Genomic DNA, 26,590 nt, shown 5'->3' with positions numbered 1-26,590 from the left:
AAATGGAAATCAAAAGACAGCTGGAGTAGCAATTCTCTTATCAGACAAAATCGACTTTAAAACAAAGACTATTACAAGAGACAAAGAAGGACACTATATAATGATCAAGGGATCAATCCAAGAAGAAGATATAACAATTATAAACATTTATTCACCCAACATAGGAGTACCTCAATACATAAAGCAAAAACTAACAGCCATAAAAGGGGAAATCAACAGTAACACAATCATAGTAGGGGACTTTACCACGTCACTTTCACCAATGAACAGATCATCCAAAATGAAAATAAATAAGGAAGCACAAGCTTTAAATGATACATTAAACAAGATGGACTTAATTAATATTTATAGGACATTCCATCCAAAAACAACAAAATACACATTCTTCTCAAGTACTCATGGAACATTCTCCAGGATAGATCATATCTTGGGTCACAAATCAAGCCTTGGTAAATTTAAGAAAATTGAGATCGTATCAAGTATCTTTTCCGACCACAACGCTATGAGACTAGATATCAATTACAGGAAAAAACCAGTAAGAAATACAAACACAGGGAGGCTAAACAACACACTACTTAATAACCAAGAGATCACTGAAGAAATCAAAAAATACCTAGAAACAAATGACAATGAAAACACAACGACCCAAAACCTATGGGATGCAGCAAAAGCAGTTCTAAGAGGGAAGTTTATAGCTATACAAGGCTACCTTAAGAAACAAGAAACATCTCAAATAAACAACCTAACCTTACACCTCAAGCAATTAGAGACAAAAGAACAAAAAAATCCCCAAAGTTAGCAGAAGGAAAGAAATCATAAAGATCAGATCAGAAATAAATGAAAAAGAAATGAAGGAAACGATGGCAAAAATCAATAAAACTAAAAGCTGGTTGTTTGAGAAGATAAACAAAACTGATAAATCATTAGCCAGATGTATCAAGAAAAAAAGGGAGAAGACTCAAATAAATAGAATTAGAAATGAGAAAGGAGAAGTAACAACTGACACTGCAGCAATACAAAGGATCATGAGAGATTACTACAAGCAGCTATATGCCAATAAAATGGACAACCTGGAAGGAATGGACAAATTCTTAGAAATGCACAACCTTCCGAGACTGAACCAGGAAGAAATAGAAAGTATAAACAGAACAATTAAAAGCACTGAAATTGAAACTGTAATTAAAAATCTTCCAACAGGGGGCTTCCCTGGTGGCGCAGTGGTTGGGGGTCCGTCTGCTGATGCTGCGGACGCGGGTTCGTGTCCCGGTGTGGGAGGATCCCGCATGCCGTGGAGCGGCTGGGCCCATAAGCCATGGACGCTGAGCCTGCGTGTCCGGAGCCTGTGCTCTGCAGCGGTAGAGGCCACAGTGGTGAGAGGCCCGCGTAACGCAAAAAAAAAAATTTTTCCAACAAACAAAAGCCCAGGACCAGATGGCTGCACAGGCGAATTCTATCAAACATTTAGAGAAGAGCTAACACCTATCCTTTTCAAACTCTTCCAAAATACAGCAGAGGGAGGAACACTCCCAAACTCATTCTACGAGGCTACCATCACTCTGATACCAAAACCAGACAAAGATGTCACAAAGAAAGAAAACTACAGGCCAATATCACTGATGAACATAGATGCAAAAGTCCTCAACAAAAAACTAGCAAACAGAATCCAACAGCACATTAAAAGGATCATACACCATGATCAAGTGGGGTTTATCCCAGGAATGTAAGGATTCCTCAGTATATGCAAATCAATCAACGTGATATACCGTATTAACAAATTGAAGGAGAAAGACCACATGATCATCTCAATAGATGCAGAGAAAGCTTTCGACAAAATTCAACACCGATTTATGATAAAAACCCTCCAGAAAGTAGGCAGAGAGGGAACTTTCCTCAACATAATAAAGGCCATATATGACAAACCCACAGCCAACATTGTCCTCAATGGTGAAAAACTGAAACCATTTCCTCTAAAATCAGGAACAAGACAAGGTTGCCCACTCTCACCACTATTATTCAACATAGTTTTGGAAGTTTTAGCCACAGCAATCAGAGAAGAAAAGGAAATAAAAGGAATCCAAATCGGAAAAGAAGAAGTAAAGCTGTCACTATTTGCAGATGACATGATAGTATACATAGAGAATCCTAAAGATGCTACCAGAAAACTACTAGAGCTAATCAATGAATTTGGTAAAGTAGCAGGATACAAAATTAAGGCACAGAAATCTCTTGCATTCCTATACACTAATGATGAAAACTCTGAAAGTGAAATTAAGAAAACACTCCCATTTACCACTGCAACAAAAAGAATAAAATATCTAGGAATAAGCCTACCTAAGGAGACAAAAGACCTGTATGCAGAAAATTATAAGACACTGATGAAAGAAATTAAAGATGATACAAATAGATGGAGAGATATACCATGTTCTTGGATTAGAAGAATCAACATTGTGAAAATGACTCTACTACCCAAAGCAATCTACACATTCAATGCAATCCCTATCAAACTACCACTGGCATTTTTCACAGAACTAGAACAAAAAATTTCACAATTTGTATGGAAACACAAAAGACCCTGAACAGCCAAAGCAATCCTGACAAAGAAAAACGGAGCTGGAGGAATTAGGCTCCCTGACTTCAGACTATACTACAAAGCTACAGTAATCAAGACAGTATGGTACTGGCATAAAAACAGAAATATAGATCAATGGAACAGGACAGAAAGCCCAGAGATAAACCCATGCACATATGGTCACCTTATCTTTGATAAAGGAGGCAAGAATATACAGTGGAGAAAAGACAGCCACTTCAATAAGTGGTGCTGGGAAAACTGGACAGCTACATGTAAAAGAATGAAATTAGAACACTCCCTAATACCATACACAAAAATAAACTCAAAATGGATTAAAGACCTAAATGTAAGGCCAGACACCATCAAACTCTTAGAGGAAAACATAGGCAGAACGCCCTTTGACATAAATCACAGCAAGATCCTTTTGACCCACCTCCTAGAGAAACGGAAATAAAAACAAAAATAAACAAATGGGACCTAATGAAACTTAAAAGCTCTTGCACAGCAAAGGAAACCATAAACAAGACAAAAAGACAACCCTCAGAATGGGAGAAAATATTTGCAAATGAAGCAACTGACAAAGGATTAATCTCCAAACTTTATAAGCAGCTCATGCAGCTCAATAACAAAAAAACAACCCAATCCAAAAATGGGCAGAAAACCTAAATAGACATTTCTCCAAAGAAGATATACAGATTGCCAACAAACACATGAAAGAATGCTCAACATCATTAGTCATTAGAGAAATGCAAATCAAAACTACAATGAGATTATCTCACACTGGTCAGAATGGCCATCATCAAAAAATCTACAAACGATAAATGCTGGAGAGGGTGTGGAGAAAAAAGGGAACCCTCTTGCACTGTTGGTGGGAATGTAAATTGATATAGCCACTATGGAGAACAGTATGGAAGCTCCTTAAAAAACTAAAAATGGAAGTACCATAGGACCCAACAATCCCACTACTGGGCATATACCCTGAGAAAACCAGAATTCAAAAAGAGTCATGTACCACAATGTTCACTGCAGCTCTATTTACAATAGCCAGGACACGGAACCAACCTAAGTGTCCCTCAACAGATGAATGGATAAAGAAGATGTGGCACATATATACAATGGAATATTACTCAGCCATAAAAAGGAACGAAACTGAGTTATTTGTAGTGAGGTGGATGGACCTAGAGACTGTCATACAGAGTGAATTAAGTCAGAAAGAGAAAAACAAATACCATATGCTAACATATATATATGGAATCTAAAAAAAAAAAAAGAAAATGGTCAGAAGAACCTATGGGCAAGACGGGAATAATGATGCAGACCTACTAGAGAATGGACTTGAGGATACGAGGAGGGAGTAGGGTAACGTGGGACAAAGTGAGAGAGTGGCATGGACATATATACACTACCAAACGTAAAACAGATAGCTAGTGGGAAGCAGCCGCATAGTAGAGGGAGATCAGCTCAGTGCTTTGTGACCACCTAGAAGGGTGGGATAGGGAGGGTGGGAGGGAGGGAAATGCAAGAGGGAAGAAATATGGGGACATTTGTATATGTATAACTGATTCACTTTGTTATAAAGCAGAAACTGACACACCACTGTAAAGCAATTATACTCTAATAAAGATGTTAAAAAATATATATACTGGTTATGATGCACTAAAGTGATCTTTTAACTACAAAGTCTCAAAAACGCTAACCCGGAAGTTGGAATGTCATGGAACATATAGGTTGAAGTGTAGCATGAATGGAGGACAAATTAAGTCCTAAAATAAGAAATGATGTTATAAAATATGGATTTTATTCTAGGGGGAGCTTGTAAGATTATGTTCCATAGTAAAAGGCTAAAACTCTCTAATTCTAATTATTTCTAATTATTATGATATTTTTGTTTAAAAAGCCCATTATTTAACTATTATATATTTTGATAACTTTCACAAGGGTAAATTATAAAACAGATAAAACACAGTGAGAGTAATATGGAAAAGTCTTGCTTAAAAATAATTTTCTAGCTTTCAGGGCTCCATCATTTAAATACTGCCAACTTTAGTAAATACCTGAACAAGTTTGTCAATTCCCAGAGCTCTGTCTAGTTCAGCTAGCTCAGTTTCATCTTTGCCACTGAGGAAGGATACCAGCTGTTCAAGAAGAGCCTTCTCATCATTTCTTCCTTCGACTGTTGTTGGTGGACAGAGAAGCTCATCTAGCTGTGAACTAATGCACTGGCTGCAGAATCAAAAGATAAGAAAGTTTAAGACTGATATAGCAAGTAAGTAGTCAACCTTAAGAATGCAAATACACACACACACACACACACACACACACACACACACACACACACACATATAAGCAAATGTAGTTCTAGGAAATTCTCTGTTGAAATGCTTTTTTAACCAATTCTTATGCAATGAAATTTTCTATACTTAATGGGCAGAAATTTATGAATGTTTGGTATGTAGCTTGAATATATTTTTCATTATTTTGTCAATCATTGAATTTTGTTTCCATATTCTTCATGTTAGCTTACAGAAATAGCCTGAAAAATTAACCAAACATAGTTAAGAGAAAATAATTTTTAACAGAAGTAAAAAATAAAAAGCAACCAAAAACTCAGAAAAAAATCATTTAGTCTATATCAAGATTTATACTATTTATTCTATGGGTGCCATTAATTATTGATAATTGAACCATAATCAAAACAGTACATACTAAATTACTTAACTTTCAAAGATGACCAAATTATATTGATAACATGACATGATTATCATTTACAAAAGAAATCAAACTAGAAAAATGAAACATGCTCAGTGTTAAGCAATAAATTGTTGATTACATGTAGGAAATACGTAGTCTAATCCAAACTGATACCAACTGATGCATAAAACTTAGAAATACATAGAAGATAACACTAGTACTAATACTACTTGTATAATAATATAATTATAAGGATTCTTCTTTTGGGAAGGTAAATGGGACTATAGTTCACAGTTAAGGCTCCACACTCAATATTACCTACTCATCCTTTGGTTGCTATATATGAGATATACTCTATGTGTTGGAATGAAGCTACCTGTGTGGATTAAGAAATTGAATTCCAATTAAGATGGGACACTGAGTAGACGTGGAAAGTACCTTCCCTTCTTATCCACTCTTGCTCCAAATAAAGAGAAAAGCTGGACAAAATAAAGAGCAACACAGCTGTTGTGCCGAGGCCAATTCATCCACAGGTCCCAGGAATTTTATGGTAATCAATCAAAGAAAAGTAAGAGATGAAAAATAAAACAACAGCTGCATACTACATCAGCCTCCTGATAATTACAATGTACACTAGCCTTGCAGTCATGCAGTAAATAAATGTTTGATTCGGTGTCCTCCTCCATCCTTTTCTTTTCATTAAACCTTCACTTCTATTAATATTTCACAAAATACCAATACAGACTGGAATCTAGTTTGGGAAAAGTAGTTCTTTGCTGTAGAAGTTGGTATCTGATACTTCATAATATACAAAATGTATTACTCACTCCTCTGGCTTATTCTGATTTACAGCTGTCACTGTATTATTTGTCCATGGAACCTGATCACCACTTCCTGGTTGCCCAAACTGGTTATCAATTGCTTCCAATTCCAGCTCAGGTAATCCTGGTTAAAGAAGAAAAGGTAAGAAGTCAGGACATATTACAATGGAAGATAAGATGATAATATTTTTAAGAAGTAATATATTGTACGGTAGAGTGAGATTTCCCCTATAAAATACTACCTCAGTGATACAAAAGTCACTTATTCAGAAACTTAAATTATCTAGAATGTGACCACATAATAAGTAAATGAGAAAGTGAGAAAAGGTCTCTGAATCAAAGGAAGTCCGATGTTAAAAGTTTTTATATATTACCATAAGAGAATCACTTAGGACTTTGTCTGAAATTATTTATTTTAAAGACAATCATAACAATTTGGTTAACTGCTTATTCAGTCTACACCATATTAGAATATGCTATAAGTAGGGACAGTGTTACTGTCATAAAATGAGAGCCGCAAGTAAAAGATAAAATATGTTCTATAAAAGGCAGGAACAGAAACTAAAGGGCACTGCAGTCTGGGGACAAAACTCTACAGTTGTTAACTGAGAATATAGCTGTACAATAACAGTATAATTAATTGATGTCTATAATGATGAATGAAAAAAGGGGTTGAATTATGTCTTGTAATGGAAGAAAATAGTTTGTGCACTTTAGAACGTTTTTGTGTGGGCAATGTTTTTGAAAGGTTTATTTCTGTACTATTTATACTAGGAAAGAAATGTAAATAACCTAAATACCAGAAATTTGCTGATTGATTAATGAATTATGGTATAGATATTTACAACATGCTGATAAATCAAAAAAAAAGTATAATCTAAGACATTATGTTCAGGATGATTCTGTTTTTATAAGCTATTTCATATATATTAATAGAAAAAATGCTCGTAGGCTATATATCCTTGGTAGATTTTAGGTTATGAGATTAAGGATTACTTTATTTTCTTTTAGTGTTTCTCATGGTTATTTGTAATCTCTAAAGAGAACAAAATTCATATGTTGAAGCCTTAACCTCTAGTACTTCAGAATATGACTGTATTTGGGGACAGGGCTTTGAGTGAAGTGACTAAGTTAAAATAGAGTCGTTAGGGTGGGCTCTAATTTAATATGACTGGTGTTCTTAAAAGAAGATGTGGTTAGGACACAGACAACACAGACAGAGGGACAGCCATGAGGACATAGTAAGAAGGAAGCCATCTGCAAGCTAGTGAGAGAGGCCTCAGAAGACACCAAACCTGCTAACCCCCTAACCTTGGACTTCAAGCCTTCAGACTGTGAGAAAATAAATTTCTGGCAATAAAATACCACTGGTATTTTAAAAATACTGGTATTTTTAAATACCTGGTATTTAAAATAATAACTGGTATTAAAATACCACTGGTATTTTTAAAAAGTTTTATTATTATGGCAGCCCTAGCAAACTAAAAACAAAAACAAAAACTAAGAAAGCCTTGGTGGCTTAAGAAAAAACATAATTAGGTAGAATTCCTCATTCTAATGAATGGAGAATAAGTAGATTTAAGGATGCTCCCCAAATTTATTTAATGCTGGATACTGATCATTATTAACCACACAAAACATGTTACGCTCACTTTCATGTGAAATATACTCAATATTTAGTATGAATGAAACATAGGAGTCCATATAAAAGCACATTCACTTCTACATGCAAAGAATTATAGCCTGCAATTAAACTTGTCTTCTTTATCATGACAAATGATAGAGAAATCAAATTCTAAAAGGATTCTGGAAAAAAAAAAAAGCAAAAAACAAAGCAAACAAAAAACACCAAACAACAATAAACGGTGATAGGAAAGTAATCCCTTAATTCCTCTCATTACTTCAGTCAGGAAGTTGGTCAAAGATTATCTAAAGCTGTCTCATTGCTCTGCTGCACACATTACTTTTTCAATCTTATTCCATTTTAGAAATCTAACCTAAACAAAATAATTATATTTAAGAGTCAAAGAAAACTTACATGGCTGTCTACCATCAATACTTAGTATTAGAGGATAGTTTATTTGACTCAGTAATAGGACACAGTATCTCATTTTAGTAGTCTTGATGGGAAAAAAGGTTAAGAAAACAAGTTGGATAAAATATTTTCAAAATAAAGATTCACGTGCTAAATTTGGTGAAAAGGGGGGGAAAATCCGAAGAAATCAATCACTGATTCAATTAAAAGCTTTGTTTGCATAGGCTGTATGCTTAAAAGAAATTGGTTTTTATTCTAAAAGTCACTTCAACCTTTTAGGACTTCCTTTAGAAACTCACTTACATAAAAAAAACTCGAGGATTTGCTGCAATGTTTTACAAAATACACACTTTATCTCTCTTTGTCCAGGGAATAAACCTACTATTTTTGGTCATGTTTGTGCCTCTATTGCAAACATGAGTAAGTATGTATATATGTTACACAAGACAGGCATAGTACTTTTTAAAGGGACGCATTACTGCATTTACTAGTCTCTGTTGGAGAGAGGCAGCTGAAGCGGGGGTAGGAAACAAGCTCTTAGCGATTCCTGATCAAGCTATTAATGGGTTTGCTTTTTTTTAATCATCTGAGCAAAGGGCTCAACATCATATTTTCTCCATTTTAAACATGGTTAAAAGAAAACTTTATATCCCTGTGAGCCACAGTGATTCCAGCTTAAAAAACCTTATATTATTAAAAAATTTAAAAACTTCTGCACACAAAGTAGAAAGCATTGTCTAATTAAGAGAGTGGCTTTTGCACACTTTACTCCACTAAGAGTTGATTCAGCATCTAGTGATTGTGATGTTCACAGTTAATTTTCTTCAGCTGTTGGTAAAGAGACTTCTGGTTCAGTTTTGTGTTGCATTTGGCTGTTAACTACGCACAGCAGTTACAATGTTTTATTTGACTAATTTCTCTACTATACAAAAAGAACTATAAATCAATAAGATGAAAACTGAATAGCTCAATAGATATATGGTCAGAGAATATAAACAGGTCACATGAAATCACTGAAAAATGATCAACCTAATTCACAATAAAAAAAATACAGATTAAAACTACATTGAGATACTTAAAAAAACACATCAAATTGGCAAAGATGAGAAAATGCATAATTCAACTTATTAGAAAGGACGTGTGGAAAGAGGAACATTATCAGTTAGAGTGTAAAGTGGCATAAGAAAGGCCATTTGGCAAAATCTGTCTACCCTCTGACCCAGCAATTCTGTTCAGAATTTATATTTCAGATATACTCTCAAATGTGGTCAACTATCTCTACATAAGATTATTCATTATAGTTTTGTACTAGCAAAAGATGCCTACCGATAGCCACAACACACTAAACACAACCTCAGAAACAGGGAACTAAAAATGGAGTTTTGAAGTACTGAAAATGTTTTATGTGAAACAATTATTTTTAGTTATGAACACTATTAATGTACTACAGATTAATAAGATTTAAAAAATTATCATCTCAGAATATGTTCATAGAACATAAAAACAAGCACCTCAGTAGGTCATTCCTTACTTCAGTGATGTTGCCAATGTTCAAATATTTTTGGAGTTCTTCTAGAACTGTCTTAACCAGTATACAAGTCCTTCAAGAAAATACTTCTCCTTATAACTACATCTAATTTTGGTTCTGATGTTTTAAAAAGTATTATTCTTTTCAGATCAACAAATTTGGCTCCAAATAACTTCACAAAACTTCAAAAGTCAAATCCACCCTCAAGAGATAGAAATTTAAAGATGGTCAAAAGGACACAGTAGAGGTTCTGAAGGTACTGCCAAGAAAGCACATTCTGTATATTTTGATCAACATCCTCCTAAGTTGTCTCTTGATGTGCTCTTGTAGTACATTTCTAACAAAATTATTTAAATCGCTTGGTCACACTGTATGGTTGTGTGTGTGCATATACACAATGTGTTTTGAAACCAGGAAGACTGAAATTTAAATTCTGGTTCTGCATATACTAACTGGATAACTTTGGGCAAGTTTTTGTTTGTGCGTTTTCTTTTCTTTCTCTGGAACTTATGACCTTAGTTTCCTCATATGTAAATAGATCTAAGGAAAATTTCTGGTTCAGTGTGAAATATATCATCTATATTTTATTTGATGTGTAAAATTATCACTGAAACAAAAGACATTAAAAGGGAAAAACAAATCTACAGCTGAAGGAGAGGCAAAAGAAGCAGCATGGCAGCTGACTAGAACAATGAAGAATTTCTGAAAGATAAAACAGATGGAAAGATAAAACTGATGGTGAAATTGACCTAAACTAAAAACCTTACATCAGGACAAAGAGGAGATTTTCCAAAAAGGGGGTTTTTCTCAGAAGAACACTAGAACAACTCCAGGTTCAGTGGTCATTCGAGCGTGTAAAGGAACAGGCCATGGGTGATTGCTGGGATAATTAAAGGACAACTGAACAGCTGTCACCAGGCACTGCTCTGAATGCAGCTGACTCTGGCGTCTGCCCATGGGATTAAAGTGGTGAGTACATGACTCAGTGTGGGAGTTCTGCCCAGGGAATCTCCCAAAGTGGGTGTGAGGGCTGCCACGAGGGATTTCCCCATCACCAACCCCCACTCCTTCACAAGGACAACTAAGAATCAGGGCCTCTATAATCAGAACCTACATTCACTGCCAGAGCAAAAGGCCTCTCACTTTAGCTAAAGAAACACTCTAGCTACCAAGACGTTTCATTCTAGGTCTTTTTCAGTATATATGGACAGACAGCCCTGATTTACCAAACATTCAAGAAAAGTCAACAGCAGAAAAGAAAGATAGCAAATTTGACAAAGAAAGAAAGAAACTTTGAAGGAAAAAGGGTTGTTACAGAAAATAGATGAGCCCTAAACTAATATGCTAAATTTATCATCACATAGATTTAAAAGTCTATCATATACATAAATGGTAATAGACTTCTATGAAAAAAATTTCTAAAAACGTGATCGCCACAATTAAAAGAACTCAATAGATTGACTGAAGAGCAGAATGGATGTAGTTGAAGATTCAGTTTTGATCCAGAAAATCTGGCCCAGACTCTCTCAGAATACAGTGCAAAGTATGACAGAAAAGATAAGTGACATGGCAGATAGATCCAGAAGTTCTAATAGGTATATCTCAGGTGGTGAAATACTATGATAATTAAACTGTCCTATGTGAGACCTTTGGGCACAAGGTCAAGACATGGAATCAGCTACTGGATAATGGACTCTGGCTCTAGTGAAAGGTAGTGGTGGGCAGTGTAGATGCTAGAGGGGGCAGAGAATCAGAGGCTGTTCTCTTCCCTTTATAAGCTATCATATTTTTGTCCTCATCTTTTTTTCTTTCTTTTTTCTTCTCCAGTCTTTTGTTATCTTTTTCTTTCTCCTGCCCAACTTGTTTCCTCAGCCTTATGCCTCTTGAAACCTTTTTTCTTGTCGGTATGGAAACTTTGTAAACACTGTCTGCAGCTATCACCCTCCCCTCATTTACCTCAATTTCTTCCCCTCTATGCTTCTGGCCTTCAGCAAAACTACAGCACAGGGTTTAACAGATTCTGGCCTATTTACAAACTTTTTTACATGGAGCTGTATTCAGGGGAGGAAATCTCAAGAAAGAAAAAAGAGCTATTTGCCTCAAGACAGATTATGAATGAAAAACACTCTACTTTCACAGACTTGTAGAGCTAGAAGACACCTTCTTTCTTTCTTTTTTTAATTAATTAATTATTTTTGGCTGCGTTGGGTCTTGCTGCACACGGCCTTCTCTAGTTACAGCGAACAGGGACTACTCTTCCTAGAGGTGTGCAGGCTTCTCACTGTGGTGGCTCTCGTGTTGTGGAGCACAGGCTCTAGGTGCACAGGCTTCAGTAGTTGTGGCACACAGGCTCAGTAGTTGTGGCTTGTGGGCTCGAGAGCACAGGCTCAGTAGTTGTGGAGCACGAGCTTAGTTGCTCTGTGGCATGTGGGATCTTCCCAGACCAGGGCTTGACCCATGTCCCCTGCACTGGCAGGTGGATTCTTAACCACTGCACCACCAGGTAAGTCCCCCTTCTATTTTTATTAACTTTAATTTTCATCAAATTAACACATATACATAAATTTAAAAGTCAGGACCAAAAGGCCTATTAATGAATAAAAGCAGATTCCTGTCTTGCCCCTTCTGATCCTTTAACTATTTCCCTTTCAACAGAGGCAACCATCCACTACTTGTGTAGCTGTTTTCTTTAGCATTTGCCTAATTATTTCTAAAATATCTCCATTTTAGATTTCTGACTCCCCATCATGATAGATGGATGGGGTTTTAGTTCTCTCACATCACCTCTCGTATTACCTCCTGTGCCCTCAATTCCCTAACAGAGATCACAGTTCTTTATAAAATAAAAAGTTAATATTTAGATTCTTACGACTACACAAATATTACTCACTGCTAAGTCATGTTGTGTACTATGTTCAAACATCCTTTCTTATATCATGATTTCTTTTCTCTGGAGTTAACAATTATTTTTTTTCATTTTCCTGCTTTTCTAGGAGAATTTTTTGGATGCTTCAACATTTTTGACATAAATCTATCATTAATATTTCCTATAAACTCAAAGAGATAAATTTAATTTCTCCCTTGGAGGCCGCCTTTCCAGAGGACTCAGGCCCCCTGCTCCAATCAACACTGCTTGTTCTCTAATCTTGCTGATCATTCCTGGACTTCCCTTCAGATCCTCTGTTTCCCCTGGACCCTGTTTTTCTTTTTTGGTTTTCTCCCTGTTCGCTTAAGTATATCTTCTAGGACCTGTCAAACAAACAAAAAAAGAGTATGCCAAGGAAGTATACAATGAGTGTATGGACTAAAAAATTTTTGAAAAGATATTTCATCCATGAATAACATGGGAAGAAAAAAAGGGACAAAAAGCAAGAAAGAATTTTTGGAAATTAGATATCCAAAATTTTTTAATTGCAAGAGAAATATCAGAAAATAAAGCTGAGAAAAGCTGTCAGAAAGAACAAAAAGACCAAAAGACATATAGAAAGCAGGGAAGAAAAAGTTAAGATCGACCTTGTTTTGTTTGCTCTCTTTCAAGTTACAGACTTCCTTCAAAGTCCTGATTATCTTTGGCTGTGTCTATTCTAAACAGACACAGTGTTCTAAAACACTGACTGGTTAGGCTCAGTGTGAGGCTTGTGTCTGCTGGTAGCCTTCACTGTTGGATGCTTAGATGGTAGCATGACCTTTGCATTTTAGGGATTTCCCCATACATACCGATATCCAGACATCTTCTTTCTGGCCATTTAGTATCTCCTGAGATAACCCCTCCAGTCTCCCACATTGAAAGGGGAAGGACAAGGATGAAACCAATCAATATGCAGACTTTCATTTTATCTACTCTTAGCCTTACACCTCATTGTTTCCCAACTGTGCCAGACATCCCAGAGTCTGGAATCTCTATTTCAATTAGAAGACTTCTGAAGTTGTTTCATCTAATTCTTATTTTGCAGATAAAGAGAATGAGACTCAGAAAATTCATGTGCTTAAGGTATTACCATTAATAAACGGGAAATATGAGACTTGAACCTAGGCTCCTGCTCTCATCTAGTGTTCTGGTCAGCTGAAAAACTGCTTCCAAAAATGTCAGAGATGACTTGAGATTTTTCTTTCCAGATGTCTGGAATCTTGGTAAGCTTTTGGGAATTGTGCATGCCAGCTAAAAGCTATAGTCAGACTGAAATAAACAAGGCCCACATCTGGTCCCATTAGAAGAGGGACAGGCAAATTTTGAAAGTGAGCTGGTTAGTTTCCTTTACTTTCAAGGTCACACAATGGAATTATCACCACTGTTTTTTTCAACTTCAAAATTTGATGGGTGAAAACTATCTTCATGAATTGGAAGTATACTATTCAAAGTGTCTCTTAAGTAGGAGAATGCTACTATGGGCTAGAGGAGTCATGACCTATTTCAACATAGATGTCTCCTAAACAGTGGCCCATGAAAAACTCATTCTGTGGGGTAACATGTATTACTTGAGAAAAGGAATTCCATAATTAAGAAAAGTTTGGAAAATGCTGGATTAAAGAAATCTTTAAATTTAAATTTAACTTGTAAGGCTAAAAGGATGTATTGTACAACATGGGGAATATAGTCAATATTCTGTAATAATTGTAAATGGAGTGTAAACTTTAAAAATTGTATAAAATTTTGTTTTAAATTAAAAAACAATAAACTGGCACAAAGATAAAGCAAAACAATTTTTTAAATACATAAACTAGTTCATCTAACACAGGACTTCCTAAAACCTTTAATATGCACTGTGGAATTTTAATAGAGGAATGGTGTATATGTCACGTAGCATTTGCCCAGTGTATGTTAGCACAAAATCCTTTTTTTCATAGGACTAGTGTTCAAAAAATACACTTTGGGAAATATAATCTGACCCAATATTATATTTCTGAAAGTCCTACTGTGGAATGCTTTGGGTAAGAACACAAAATTGCTCTCCTTAACATCAACTGCTCACCTTAACATCAATTACAAAAAAGTAGAGGTTATACTATAACTTCAAATAGACATGATGAGTGAAGTTCATATGTCTGAAAGTAACTGTGTGTTACTAATAGTGGCATTAATGAAAAGATATTTCACTCTCAACAAACAAAAGGTCTGTGCAATAATGATGAGAGACAAAGCACTAATCCATATTATCATTAAACATTTAAAATGAAGTTCTGTCCCCAACACATACTATTCAGCCTGGAAGTGGGTCTGGCAGTGGTGGTCTGAAGTGCAGCTGGCAGGATCTCCGATTTGATGGCTACAGTGGTGACTGCACCATCCATCCTCTCTGTCTCACATAAGCCTGGCAACTGTGCTGCCTTCTCCAGCGTGGGTAGTAACTGATCAAACTGGTCAAGGTCAGCTGTAAACTAAGAATGGAAACCAAAGTTAGAGGAAATATATTCTACACTTTCACCTGAAACAATGTAGAAAACAAGTTGTTCCTTTAAACTATATGAATTGAGTGTGACTATGAGAGAATGAAGAAAGAAGAATTAGAAAGATTGGGGTCTCAATGAAATAACAGGACCTAACACTGGAACAAAATGTGGACGCTTATGATATTAATATACTACAGGATATAAGATAACATACACATAGTGTTTATCTACTATATCTCTGTATATAATGTATGCACTGGAAAAAGACTGAACTGGAAAGAAATATCGAGAGTACTGTGTTACGACGATAGCATCATGGGTGATTATCTTCTGTCATATTTTTCAAAATTTTATAAAATGGCTTACTTTATGATGGTGCAAAACATACACTGTTTTTTAAAATAATTTTTTAAAGTTTGGGAAAGTTTTTAATAAATATTAGCTTGAAAGATCCCAGAAAGGTCACTTCCCACTTAAGTACTTACTAGAATAAGAAATATATCTTCTAGCACAGGTAGGGAGTTCCTACATCTGTCTGTGGCTATGCACAGGAGAAAACTGACCTTTATTTCACAGTATTATTCCACTATGGTTACCTTAAGATAATTCATCAACATAAAATGTCTACCTGTTTGGGTTTCATTATTTACTTCAACAAAAATTTCTTTCTAGATTGTGTAACAGAATTACATGTATGTATTTTTTAAAAGTGTGGCTTCTTTCACTTAACGTTACATTTCTGAAGTTTAGACACCTTGTCGCAAGTAGCAGTAGATCACTTTGTTTTTGTTGCTGAATAGTATCTCATTGTATGAATATGCTACAATATATTTATCAGTTCTACTGTAATGGATTTGGGAGTTTTTCTGGGTTTTGGCTAATACAAGTTAAACTACTATGACAATTTTTGAACATGTCTTTTGTGGCACATGCAAAAAGTACTAACAATAAAGGAAAAAACTGACAAATTGGACTACGTTAAAATGAAGAACTTCACTCCAACAAAAAGCACCATTAAGAGAAAGAAAAGGCAAGGCACAACATAGAGAAGATATCCGCAAATATATAAACAATAAAGGACTCACCCAAAATGCATAAAGAACTCTTACAGGTCAATAGGAAAAATATAACATATTGGGAAAATGGGCAAAACACCTGAACAGGCTATTTACAAAAGAAGAAATCCAAATGACCAATAAATGTTTACCAGGGAAAGGCAAATTAAAACTACGAAATATCACTACACAGACCCCAGAACAGCTAAAATTTAAAAGACTGACAACAGCAAGTATTAACAAGGATATGGAACAACTAAAAGGAATTCTCACACCCTAGGAAAACTGGCATTATCTACTAAAGATGAACACATACATATTTTACGATCTTGCAATTCCACTCCCAGGTATAAACTCAGCAGAAATGCATGTACATGTGCACTAAAACAGATGTGCCAAGATTGTACACAATGGTATTTTCTTATAAAGCTGTTACTTTTAAAGTTAATTTTAACGCATGAGAGTTTTAACATAGTTATTATTTAAAGCTGTTTTTCAGCTGAGAAACACAGCACTAGTTTAGTTGTACCAAGAGACAGCCTTCTCAAAGAGCACACACGTAAAGAAATAACCCAAATAGTGTTATAGTAAAGAGAGACAATACAGAGCACTATGAGAGTGGAGAGGAAGGGAATGTTTAACTAAGGCTACTGGGGAAGGCTTTACAGAAATGATGTCTGAATTGTTTGTGAAGGATGAGTAGAAGTTCAGCAGACATAGAAAGGAGAGCAAGGCAGAAGATGCTTAGAAGAGACATGGCTTATCCCAGGAATGGCAAGGGCTTCCATGTGCCTAGAATGCAGTATGCCTGAGGGAAGAGAGAGACTTCTGTGAGATGAGGGCAGAAAATAAACCTGACTCAAGAAACTGTAGGACCTATACATACTAAGTGTGAATCTTGTTTCACAATGAAGAGTCTTATTAATAAACTGCTTTGTGAATACATTTTCAGCTATTTCATGTATGTCTATATTCTGTCTAAATAACGTGTAAGCTCCTAGCAGGGACGAACCACATTTTCTGTTTTTCTTAAATTCCTTCAGAGTTCACAGCAATTATTCAATAAATGAAGCTGCCTATTACTTTTCACTCCACACCCTACCCCAGCCTAAACACAGAGGTTCCTGAGCCATAACAATTTATGCAAAGGTTTATTTGTATTTACTTCTGTTTCAGGGCATGTTATATACCCTACTACCCAGAATACTCAAAGTCCCTATTCTGATGGGGGTTGTGGATTGAGGGCAGTTAGAATCAGATGAGAAGGAAAAAGACTTTTAAAAATGCTTCAAAGGAAATTAAATAGCAAAGCAAGCCAGACTAGACAGCTTTGTCCACCTCCTCACATTTCTCTCTCATTTCATTTACATCAGAGGTTCCCAAACGTAGTTACATATCAGAGTTCTCTGCGGAGTGTCTTTAAAATACAGGTTTCTAGGTTCTATTCTGAAAGAGTTGGATTTAATAGGTGGGAAGATGGGAGGAGGGGGCAGGGAAGGTATTTTTTTAAACCTCCAAAGATGTGAACTCTAATTTTATAGAAAGAAAGAAACATCTACTATCTTAGAATGCCACATTAATATTGTCACCCTCCAAGGTTCCAAAGAGAACTTTTCAGGGCATCCTGTAATTTCTCAACCATTGAAACTAACCTTTTAACATATGCCCAAGGGATAGGCAAAACATAGCCTGAATCCAAACATGGTCTATGGATGGAATAAAATAAATGAAAAGAAAAAAATAACTAGGAATGTTCATTCTGTGAAGCAAGGAATTACCTACCTGGCTCTGTGACTCCAGTTTAATTTCCTCAGGAGCAGGTTTGGTCATTGGGGCTGGATTTGTGTTACAAGGATCCATCTGTTCTTTCTTTTCCACCTTCACCTTTACATCATCCAGGCTCAGGTTTGGAGTGGATCTTAAATCTTTCTCATCTTTATCTAAAAGGTAGCGTAGGAGCTGATGGTCTTTTGATTCTTTTTTCTTTGAAGCATCCAGCTCCAGCTTTATACTGGAGTTCCCTTGTACCTGTCCAGTCACTGCCACAGAAGTAGATGCACTGTCCTTTTTATCAGGCTCCACAGACAAAGTTGTGATATCCGAGGGGCTACCCTCCTGTAAGAGCCGGTGTAGGATTTTGTGCCGCTCTGTCAGTGAGCTATGAGAGGAAGGGCAAGAACCACTTGAAGAGCTAGCAGAGGCAGAGCTGGGAGTGCCTGTGCAGGACAGTACCTCTTTGCAACTTGTGTCTATATCAGCATGCCGTAACTGCTGCTCTGCAGTTGTTGTCAAAAGCTGCACTAGTTTGTGACTGGTTTGAGAGTATTTATTGTCTCCATCTGAGAGTCTGTCACTGTTATGCAGAAGCCCAGAATCCAGAGGTTTGCCATCATTAGAGCTGTTGTCAGACTGAATCATTTCATTTAAAATGGATGCGATCTCTTTATTATCTTTGGATTCAGCTTTTGCTGGCTGTATATTTAATCTGTTAGGTGAATTCTGTGAGCTCATCTGCCTGAGGACTGGAGAACTGGCAGAGAAGCCAACAGAGTTATTGGGTCCTTCATTCATACTCTGTAAAGGTGTTACTGGGATGTTTGAATAAGATCGGTTACTATTATTACAGGCAGTACTTGTCATGCTAACGGGGGAGCTTAATGTTGGAATATTAGGAGGAAATGAATTGTTTGGCATCCTGGGCCTTGTTGCCAATCCAGAAGTAACTTGTCTCCTTGGAGACATGAACTGTGCAAGGGATATTCCTGTACCTTCCATAGGAGAATTATTGAGGTTTAAAGACGGATTAGTGCTCTGGGAATTGGCCTGTCCCTGGTTTAAGGCAACACTGGCTACAATCTGATTTCCAGGTGAGCATCCAAAACTCCCTTGGCTGTTGCTAGAATTACTATGACTGCTGCTATGAAGGTCTGAGCTCTGTTGGCGGTTTACTCTGGTGGATACCACGTTGTTGTTGGATGGTGGCAATGTAGCTGAACGGGCCGCGCCGTGAGCTGGAGAGATACTAGGATTGACGGAAGGGTTTACCCGGGGAATTGACATTCCAGGATTAGTGTCATCTTGAGGAGAAAGACCACTGTGTTCCCTAGAGGAGGAAAAGACATTCAAAGATCTTCACTGTTTTCCATTATAATATTTTTATGATGCATATTATAAAACAAGACCATTAATCTCACTAATGTAGCAAACTATCAAGTAAAAAGCTTCTGTATCACTTTAAACTAAGAAAAGCAGTGGACTGTTAGTACTACTGTGAAATATTAGCATCACTTAATAGGCAATAGTGCTTAAGACCCTGTAAATATGATAATGGTTTCAGTTAAATGGGAGAGAAACCTTTCTTGGCCTTGGAAAAAAATCCAATATATGCACTTTTAAACTTTTCAAAATTTCATATAAATAATTAACACTACATAAGACTTTTAGTTAAAAGAGAAACTTTCCACACCTCTCTGGTATTTATTTATGGTATTTATTTATGACTCCCTTGTTACAGCTTTTAAGTATTTCAACTCCAAAGAGGAAGACTGGGTAAGGAAAATACTGTGTCACTGATGTAAAAATTAAAAAGGGTGACATGCAGACATAGCAGATGTTCTGAAAGAGAAATCACAATATGAAAAAAAGAACTGTGCTAATTCCACTCACAAGCATAAATTAAACTAAAATTAGAAAATGCAGAATACTGAATTCAGATTTTCATCAAGTTCTTTACTCAAATCCATAATTACGACAACAGATTTGTGACTGGTATTACCATGTTCCCATAAGCAAATATATCAGATGAGAGAAAGATGAAGTGAGGGAAAATGTCTTTGCTTTTGTTTAATGCTAAATTTTAAATAGTTGTAAATGTAGGATTTTGAATAATTCATAGGATAAGAGAATGGTTTCATGAATTTACCATATATAATAGTGTAAAACATATTTTGAGAGGAGAACAAATTAGAGGCAATGACATTCAAAAAATCTCAAGTGGATAGTTTAATAATTTGTAGTTTGATAAACTATCAACTTGAACTCAGGAGCCACTGAGTTTTGCCCTAATGAAAATAAAGCACTTTTAAAATTAAAAAATAACAATACTAATAAACTCAAATCTTTTATGACCATAAGTTCACATATGGAAAGTTGGAAATTCTTAGCCACGTTTTCGGTTTTTACCCCTTAAGCATACATTCAGCCACACCTTTCCTGTCTCCCTTTTTAAACAACAAAGCTATTGTTAGGCGACAGAACTATAAAACTCAGTATGGATATATTAACTATATGCTCATCATGCTAGTTTAATGCCTAATTTAAAATTTGTTTTCTCGCCATCAAGAATATAAAACTTCTTTCTCTAAGAAGAGATATGTGAACTGACTTATTTCATATGAAGCTCTCCAAATAAGTAGTACCTGTCGATGATATGAATTCCCATGATGAAAGGTTGCATGTCTGGACTTTGAGGGTAGCAAAGTTTACACTTGGTGTGGGCGCTAAGCATTGTCCCATCATTCAATATGAATCTATAGGATGGGCTGGAGGCAGTGCCACGAGTCATCACTGTTTCAAACAAAAGAGAAACCTAGTTAAAATTCTGACACTTATACTTTGGGCAAAGGAGAGTTACCAAGCCTTATTTCTACCTAGAACTTCATTTAAATGCCCTTCTAACTGCTGCCTGCTCAGACTCTAAATACAGTCAGATAAAGCAGATATCTGAGGGGGAAAAATGATTCTGGGTGAAATATACAATCTGATGACAAGTTTTAATTTAGTCCTACTTGAATGGGTGCCTCCTCACAGAAATTATGATTATGAAGGAACCACAAACCACAAAAAATTCAACCTTAATCTTTCCCTATAATGGGGCAGCTCCTTAAATTTATTAAGTGTTCATTAAAAATACCAAGAAGTAATTTTCTCCCCTCTCATTCTCAGTATTATCTCTAACAAGCTCTCCCCCAACCTTTGGCTGGCTGATTTTTAAAAACAGCTTTATTGAGATGTCATTAATATACTATAAAATTCATCCTCTGAGTTTTGATTAGTTTGCAGAGCTCTTTAACTGAAATTCAAATTTAATTTTTCACTCAGGAATGTGAATTGATAAGGTCCCCACTTGTCAAATTATTATAGTCATATATATTATTTTTGATGTTTGAATTTAGTTTAGTAAGCAAATTAAGATAAAGCCACTGATTACTAATATAAAATAAAAACTAGGTTAAAGCAGTCAAATCACTGTATAAACAACACGGTTTACTTTTGTCCTAAAGCTTTATTAACAACAGATAAAATTCTAACTCTACTGGTAAATATTTATGAAATATGTAAAGGCTCTACCAGACTACTAAGTAAGAAAATGTCACTGATGTTTCAGTAATACAACAGAATTCTTTTTTGAGAAAGATTTAATAGGTAGACTCAGCTATACCAAGGTTAAAAATCATATCCACTGAAATACAAGGGTTACTACCACAAATGACTATTATAATGTAGCCTGTAATAAATGTTAGTCCTATTTTTCAAAGACATTTCAGAAAGGACTTCAGTCACACTTTAAAGACATATGAGAAAGACAAAATGACCAACTGATAAATAATTTTTGAAGCTACATATTACTTTAAGTGAAGAGAAGGCAGGCTCTACTTTATTGCCATGGGTATACCATATAAACTGAAGAGGGCATAATCTGCTGTAAATCAATCTCCCAAAGTACCAAAACCAGGATATAAAGTTAATTTCAAGGATTCCTTACCCACCTGGCAATTTCAGCCAAATCACTGGCACATTTACCAAATACAACACATGGAGAAATTTAGTATCTAGTGAAATAATAAATGATGAAAAAGTCTTTACTGAAAACCGATAATTTCTGTGTAAGGATATAAGTTAAATGTTTGCTCTGACAAAACCTTAAAAATATATTAACAATTCCCAACTGTTAATATCTTCTGATAATATATTTTAGAAAACACAACTACAACAAAAAAGTGGCACTTTAAGATAATTATTAACCTGGGATATTGAGAAAGCTACAGATATATAAATGGCCAGATAAGACACAGAAGATATTTCAGGTTATTTTGCTGATGACATTTTGTCTATTTTTCCATCACACTTTATTGTGCTTTAGGATCATTCTGCTGGAAAGCATTCTCTGGTCTTTACCACTGAGCTGACGGTCCAATATGGCAGTCATCAGCCACTTCCATAATGTGGCAAATCAACGGGGCAAATTAAATTTAAAATTAAAAGAAATTTAAAATTCAGTGCCTTAGTCTCACTAGCCACATTTCAAGTACTCAATAGCTGCATGTGGCTAGTGGCTACCATATTGGACAGTACAGCTCCATACAATCTGATTTCATGTTGCATTTCCAATCTTATTTTTCATTGTTTCACAAACATTTCTTCTATATCTCTTTGAACAGGAGGTAGAAAACCTTTTATACACTTATTTTTCTTCTGCAGGTAGAATAAACGTAAGGGCTAGTACTGTGTCCCATTCTTATTTTCCACTCTCCATTGAAATTGCACAATGCTTTTAAAGTGAGAAAGAACTAAAAACTCAGGCTAACATGGGAATATTAAGATACTGTGGATTACAGAACCATCAATAGTCCTTTGGTAATTATGCTTCCTTAACTTGGAGGACTACATCTAAACTAGTGAAAATTCCCAAATTGGGGAAATCCCTTCTAACTTAATACAGGAAAATATTACACTTTAAGTTTTGAAGTTAGATTATTTATTTTCGATAATAAGGTGTGGAATAAGACTCAGCACAAGGAAGGCAGCACAGGTCAATGAAAAGCATAAAAGCCTAGGAATCAGATTTAGGTTTGAACTCTGACTTTGTCATTTACAAGTTTAGGACTTAATAATGCAAATTAACCTTTGCCCATTGTCACTAAAATGGAGCCAGTTTATTGTGAGATAATATCTAGCATGGAACCTGGTACATAGCAGGTACTGAATGAATATTTCCTGAATAAATACCAAAGAAAAAACAAACTACAAATAAGCAGCTTCCAAAGTACCTATGTCCTGAGTCACTCACATTCAGCCAATCCCAAGATACCATTTATACTAATAGCTTCAACCCTACATAACAATCTAATATTCTGAATTAAGACATGAGTATGGGAGCCATAATTCTTTACAGAACTGGTTGGTTAAACGTCTGTTCTACACACCAAATTTTCCCCATAAGAAAGATCTGTGCCTGAACAAAACTATTTGGAATTTCATTTGATCTCAGGTCCTGACTTGTTTTCTGATTTAGTTTTACCAGGTTTTGTTTCCTGATTTAGTTTGGCCAGGTTTTGATCTCTGACTCCTGTGTCCATTTCTAAAATTTTTAGAACACTTAGTGAGGAGGGATGTTATTTGATGTGGTATTATTGCCACTCCAGAAACTCTTCAAAGAACCTTTAAAATGGCAATCGTTTTTGCTTTTGTCCCCCCAGAGTAGGCCTCAACAAAGCCAGGAAACAGAGCAAAGGAAACTGTTTTCTCTGGTCACAGCAGCTATAGAAGTAGAGCTATTTGGGTTTTTGACTCCACCTAATTTGGTGCTGAGATAACCTCAACAAGCATGCCTTACTGATGTTAACCAACTGGGCAGGTTTAAAACGTATGGCAGGGTACTACAGATCAATGCTGTAAGAGATTTCTCTTTCTTTTTGATATTTCCCTAGAAATATGCAGAAAAAATGCAATTTAAAAACTGTTACTAAGATAAAGAAAAAAAAATTACCCCTAGATGCTCTAAGATTTTCAGTCACCAATGTGTAAACTCTATTCAGTATACCGAAATTTCTCAAAAAGGAAAATAAACTCATATTTTAAATATTTTTAATAAAGTTAGACAAAAAAAGATTTTCAGTTAACTCTGTTATACAGAACATGGACATTCTGGTTAATCATTCATATGGGAACTTACATTTTATAGCAATACTTCCAAACTTATTGATACTACAAACTCCTTCCAACTGTCTCATGATTTTTTTAATGAAAATAACTTTATTTTGTGATTATAAAGTTAATAGAGAAATGAACAAAGAGTAAGTAAAGATAAACTTGTATAATCCCATCACTCAGAGATAACCACTGTTAACATTTTGTTAGCCTTCTAATATTGGATAAATAGATATACAAGAATGAGATCTTACTATATATGCCATGCTTTCTTAGCCTACTTTTTTTTTTTTTTTTGCAGTACGCGGGCCTCTCACTGCCGTGGCCCCACCATGTAACAATGTATCATGGACATCTTTCAAAGAGAAGAAACGATCCATTACATTACATTATTGATAATAGGTAAATAAAACTTTCATAAAACTTTTCTAGGCTATCTAGCCCAACATTTCCCATGACTACTACTCTCCTTAAGTGCTAATAGATGTGCTACAGGAAAAAGTATTCTGAGGAAAAATAAGTCTGGGTAACAAAGTCAAACACGAACCTTTATTGTAGACCTTCCCAGAAACTTAAATACCTTAAATATGTCTTATGAATCCCCGAAAGTGGAGACTGAAATATTTCCCATATTTAATTCAGCATGAAACATCATTTCCTAGTTATAGCTATTAATATCTTGTGGAACCTATGTTTATGTTTTCCAAACTTTTCTGTAATAAAACATCTTAGACTATCGACTCTGGTTCAGTAGTGTGGGTGGAGTCCAGAAATCTGGTTTAACAACTGCCCCAAATGAATCTTATCAGGGACCTTAGGGAAGCATTTAACCTAGACTATTCTCTAAAAGAATGATTCTGAATTGAACAGAACTTAGGAAGCTTTTCTAAACTATATACCTTTATGAACTTCCTCCCAGTTTAAAAAATTCCTCAGGTGGTCCTGATACCCATTTTCCCCCCAGTCTCAATGGAGAACAACTGCTTTAATCTAGTTCATCCTGAATGCTCCCACAATATTCTTTGGCTGAAATGTGTTTTCAAATTTGATTCTGGAAAATAAAATGGTCAACACCCTTTAAAAGCAGTCCGTGAGCTGTCTGTCAAAAGCAGCTGAAAAACTAAGCTAAGAACTTAAATCTTTTTTTTTTCACACAAATACTAATGTTTAATCTCGTTTTCAAAGTCAAAGAATGAAAACTTGCAATTAAACACTGAGCAAGCCACATATTTAGGTAATATTTCTTAAAAAGTAAGAACTTAAATTTTTAATGCATATTAGGATTTTATACCAGCTGCTGCCTTCAAAAGGTAAGTTAAAGGCAGGAAAAAAGACAGAGGACAAATTTTCTTGCCTAAATATCAATTACTGTATAGGTTTTACATTTTAAAAGTTTTACACAAAATCGAGGATATAGTGGCATAATTTGTTTCATTCTTTTACACTGTCCCTAAGTGCAGAGGCAGCAAGGAAACTGCAAATTCTATTTACATCTCTCTCCATTCTTGATAGACCAGTGGTTCTCAAACTTGATGTTGAATATAACTTGACTGCTAAATATAACATATAAGAAAAAGATGTGCTCGATTCATAAACGCTGTTTACCAGGTTGTCCAGAATCTCCAAAACACTAGAATCAGTCATGTGAATTCTGGGCAATTTAATTCTGAGAAAAAAGTTATTTCTATTGAGGAATTTTTTTTTTTCTAAAAAAAGTACAAGAAAAGGATATTAAGACGAGTAATGGAGAAGAGGTGTTGAATTATATTTCTTTACATTTCTCTCTAAATTGTTTTACTTCATATGTTAATGATAGGTTAGTTACTTATTATACTTTAATCCATCTATTTTATAGAGAGTTCCAATGGTTTAGAAACACATACTTTAAACCACGGCTCAATCACATCTATGGGCAGCCTAGGCATTTGGACAATGAGACAATAATCTAGACCTGCTTTGCCTTGGCCAAAATGTATACAAATTATAGGCAAATAAAATTGAAAGTCTTTTAAGGAAAGCCTTGGAAGGTTCAACTTATAAAGTTAAGGCAAAAATCAAAGAGAAGAGTATCATATACCGCAGCATTTTAGGCAATGAGTGAAGACAGTGCTCTGAGTCTCCCACTTATGCAAAAGTCAAGTGCTATTGCTGGTAGAGGGAGTCACAAAGTTTGCAACCAGCGGATGGCATTAACTGCTTTCTGTAATGGTTTCCAAACCTGACTGCACTTCAGGATTGCCTGGGGAACTTCTTGGTCATATCCACTGAAATACCATCTTTGGGGATGGTAACAGTCTAGTAAGAGGCCAACTGAAGAACCATTAGTCTGTAGGAAGCTGTCCCAGAAGTAAACAGACTAGTGAGATTCATACAGATGGCTTCCTGAAAAAAAAAAATCAAGCTGCTTCCTTCACATACCATTAGGAAGCAGCTGACCTAAAATGGAATGAATGGAAAATCATCTGTAAACTTAAGAAACCTAACGGGAAAATGTTAAAATTAAGAAAGGTGATGGAATAATGAAAAGTATTTTAAAAATTGTTTTTCAGGAATAGCCATACAAAGAGTCTCTTT

At 35.5% G+C, this 26,590-nt stretch overlaps 1 protein-coding gene across 1 annotated transcript in view; it reads right to left on the bottom strand.

Annotated features, from left to right (window-relative positions):
• Positions 1-26,590, bottom strand: part of NCOA1 (nuclear receptor coactivator 1) — a 262,458-nt gene that overhangs the window by 46,771 nt on the left and 189,097 nt on the right. Inside the window, 5 exon segments of the mRNA XM_032652699.1 lie at positions 4,624-4,792; positions 6,088-6,205; positions 14,840-15,020; positions 17,870-19,190; positions 20,506-20,653. Coding sequence (XP_032508590.1) covers positions 4,624-4,792; positions 6,088-6,205; positions 14,840-15,020; positions 17,870-19,190; positions 20,506-20,653 — 1,937 coding nt within the window.

Source organism: Phocoena sinus, chromosome 13 (genome assembly GCF_008692025.1).
Source record: "Phocoena sinus isolate mPhoSin1 chromosome 13, mPhoSin1.pri, whole genome shotgun sequence".
Taxonomy (NCBI): Eukaryota; Metazoa; Chordata; class Mammalia; order Artiodactyla; family Phocoenidae; genus Phocoena; species Phocoena sinus.
Note: the sequence above shows the minus strand (reverse complement) of the source record. Positions and strands in the feature narration are given on the sequence as shown.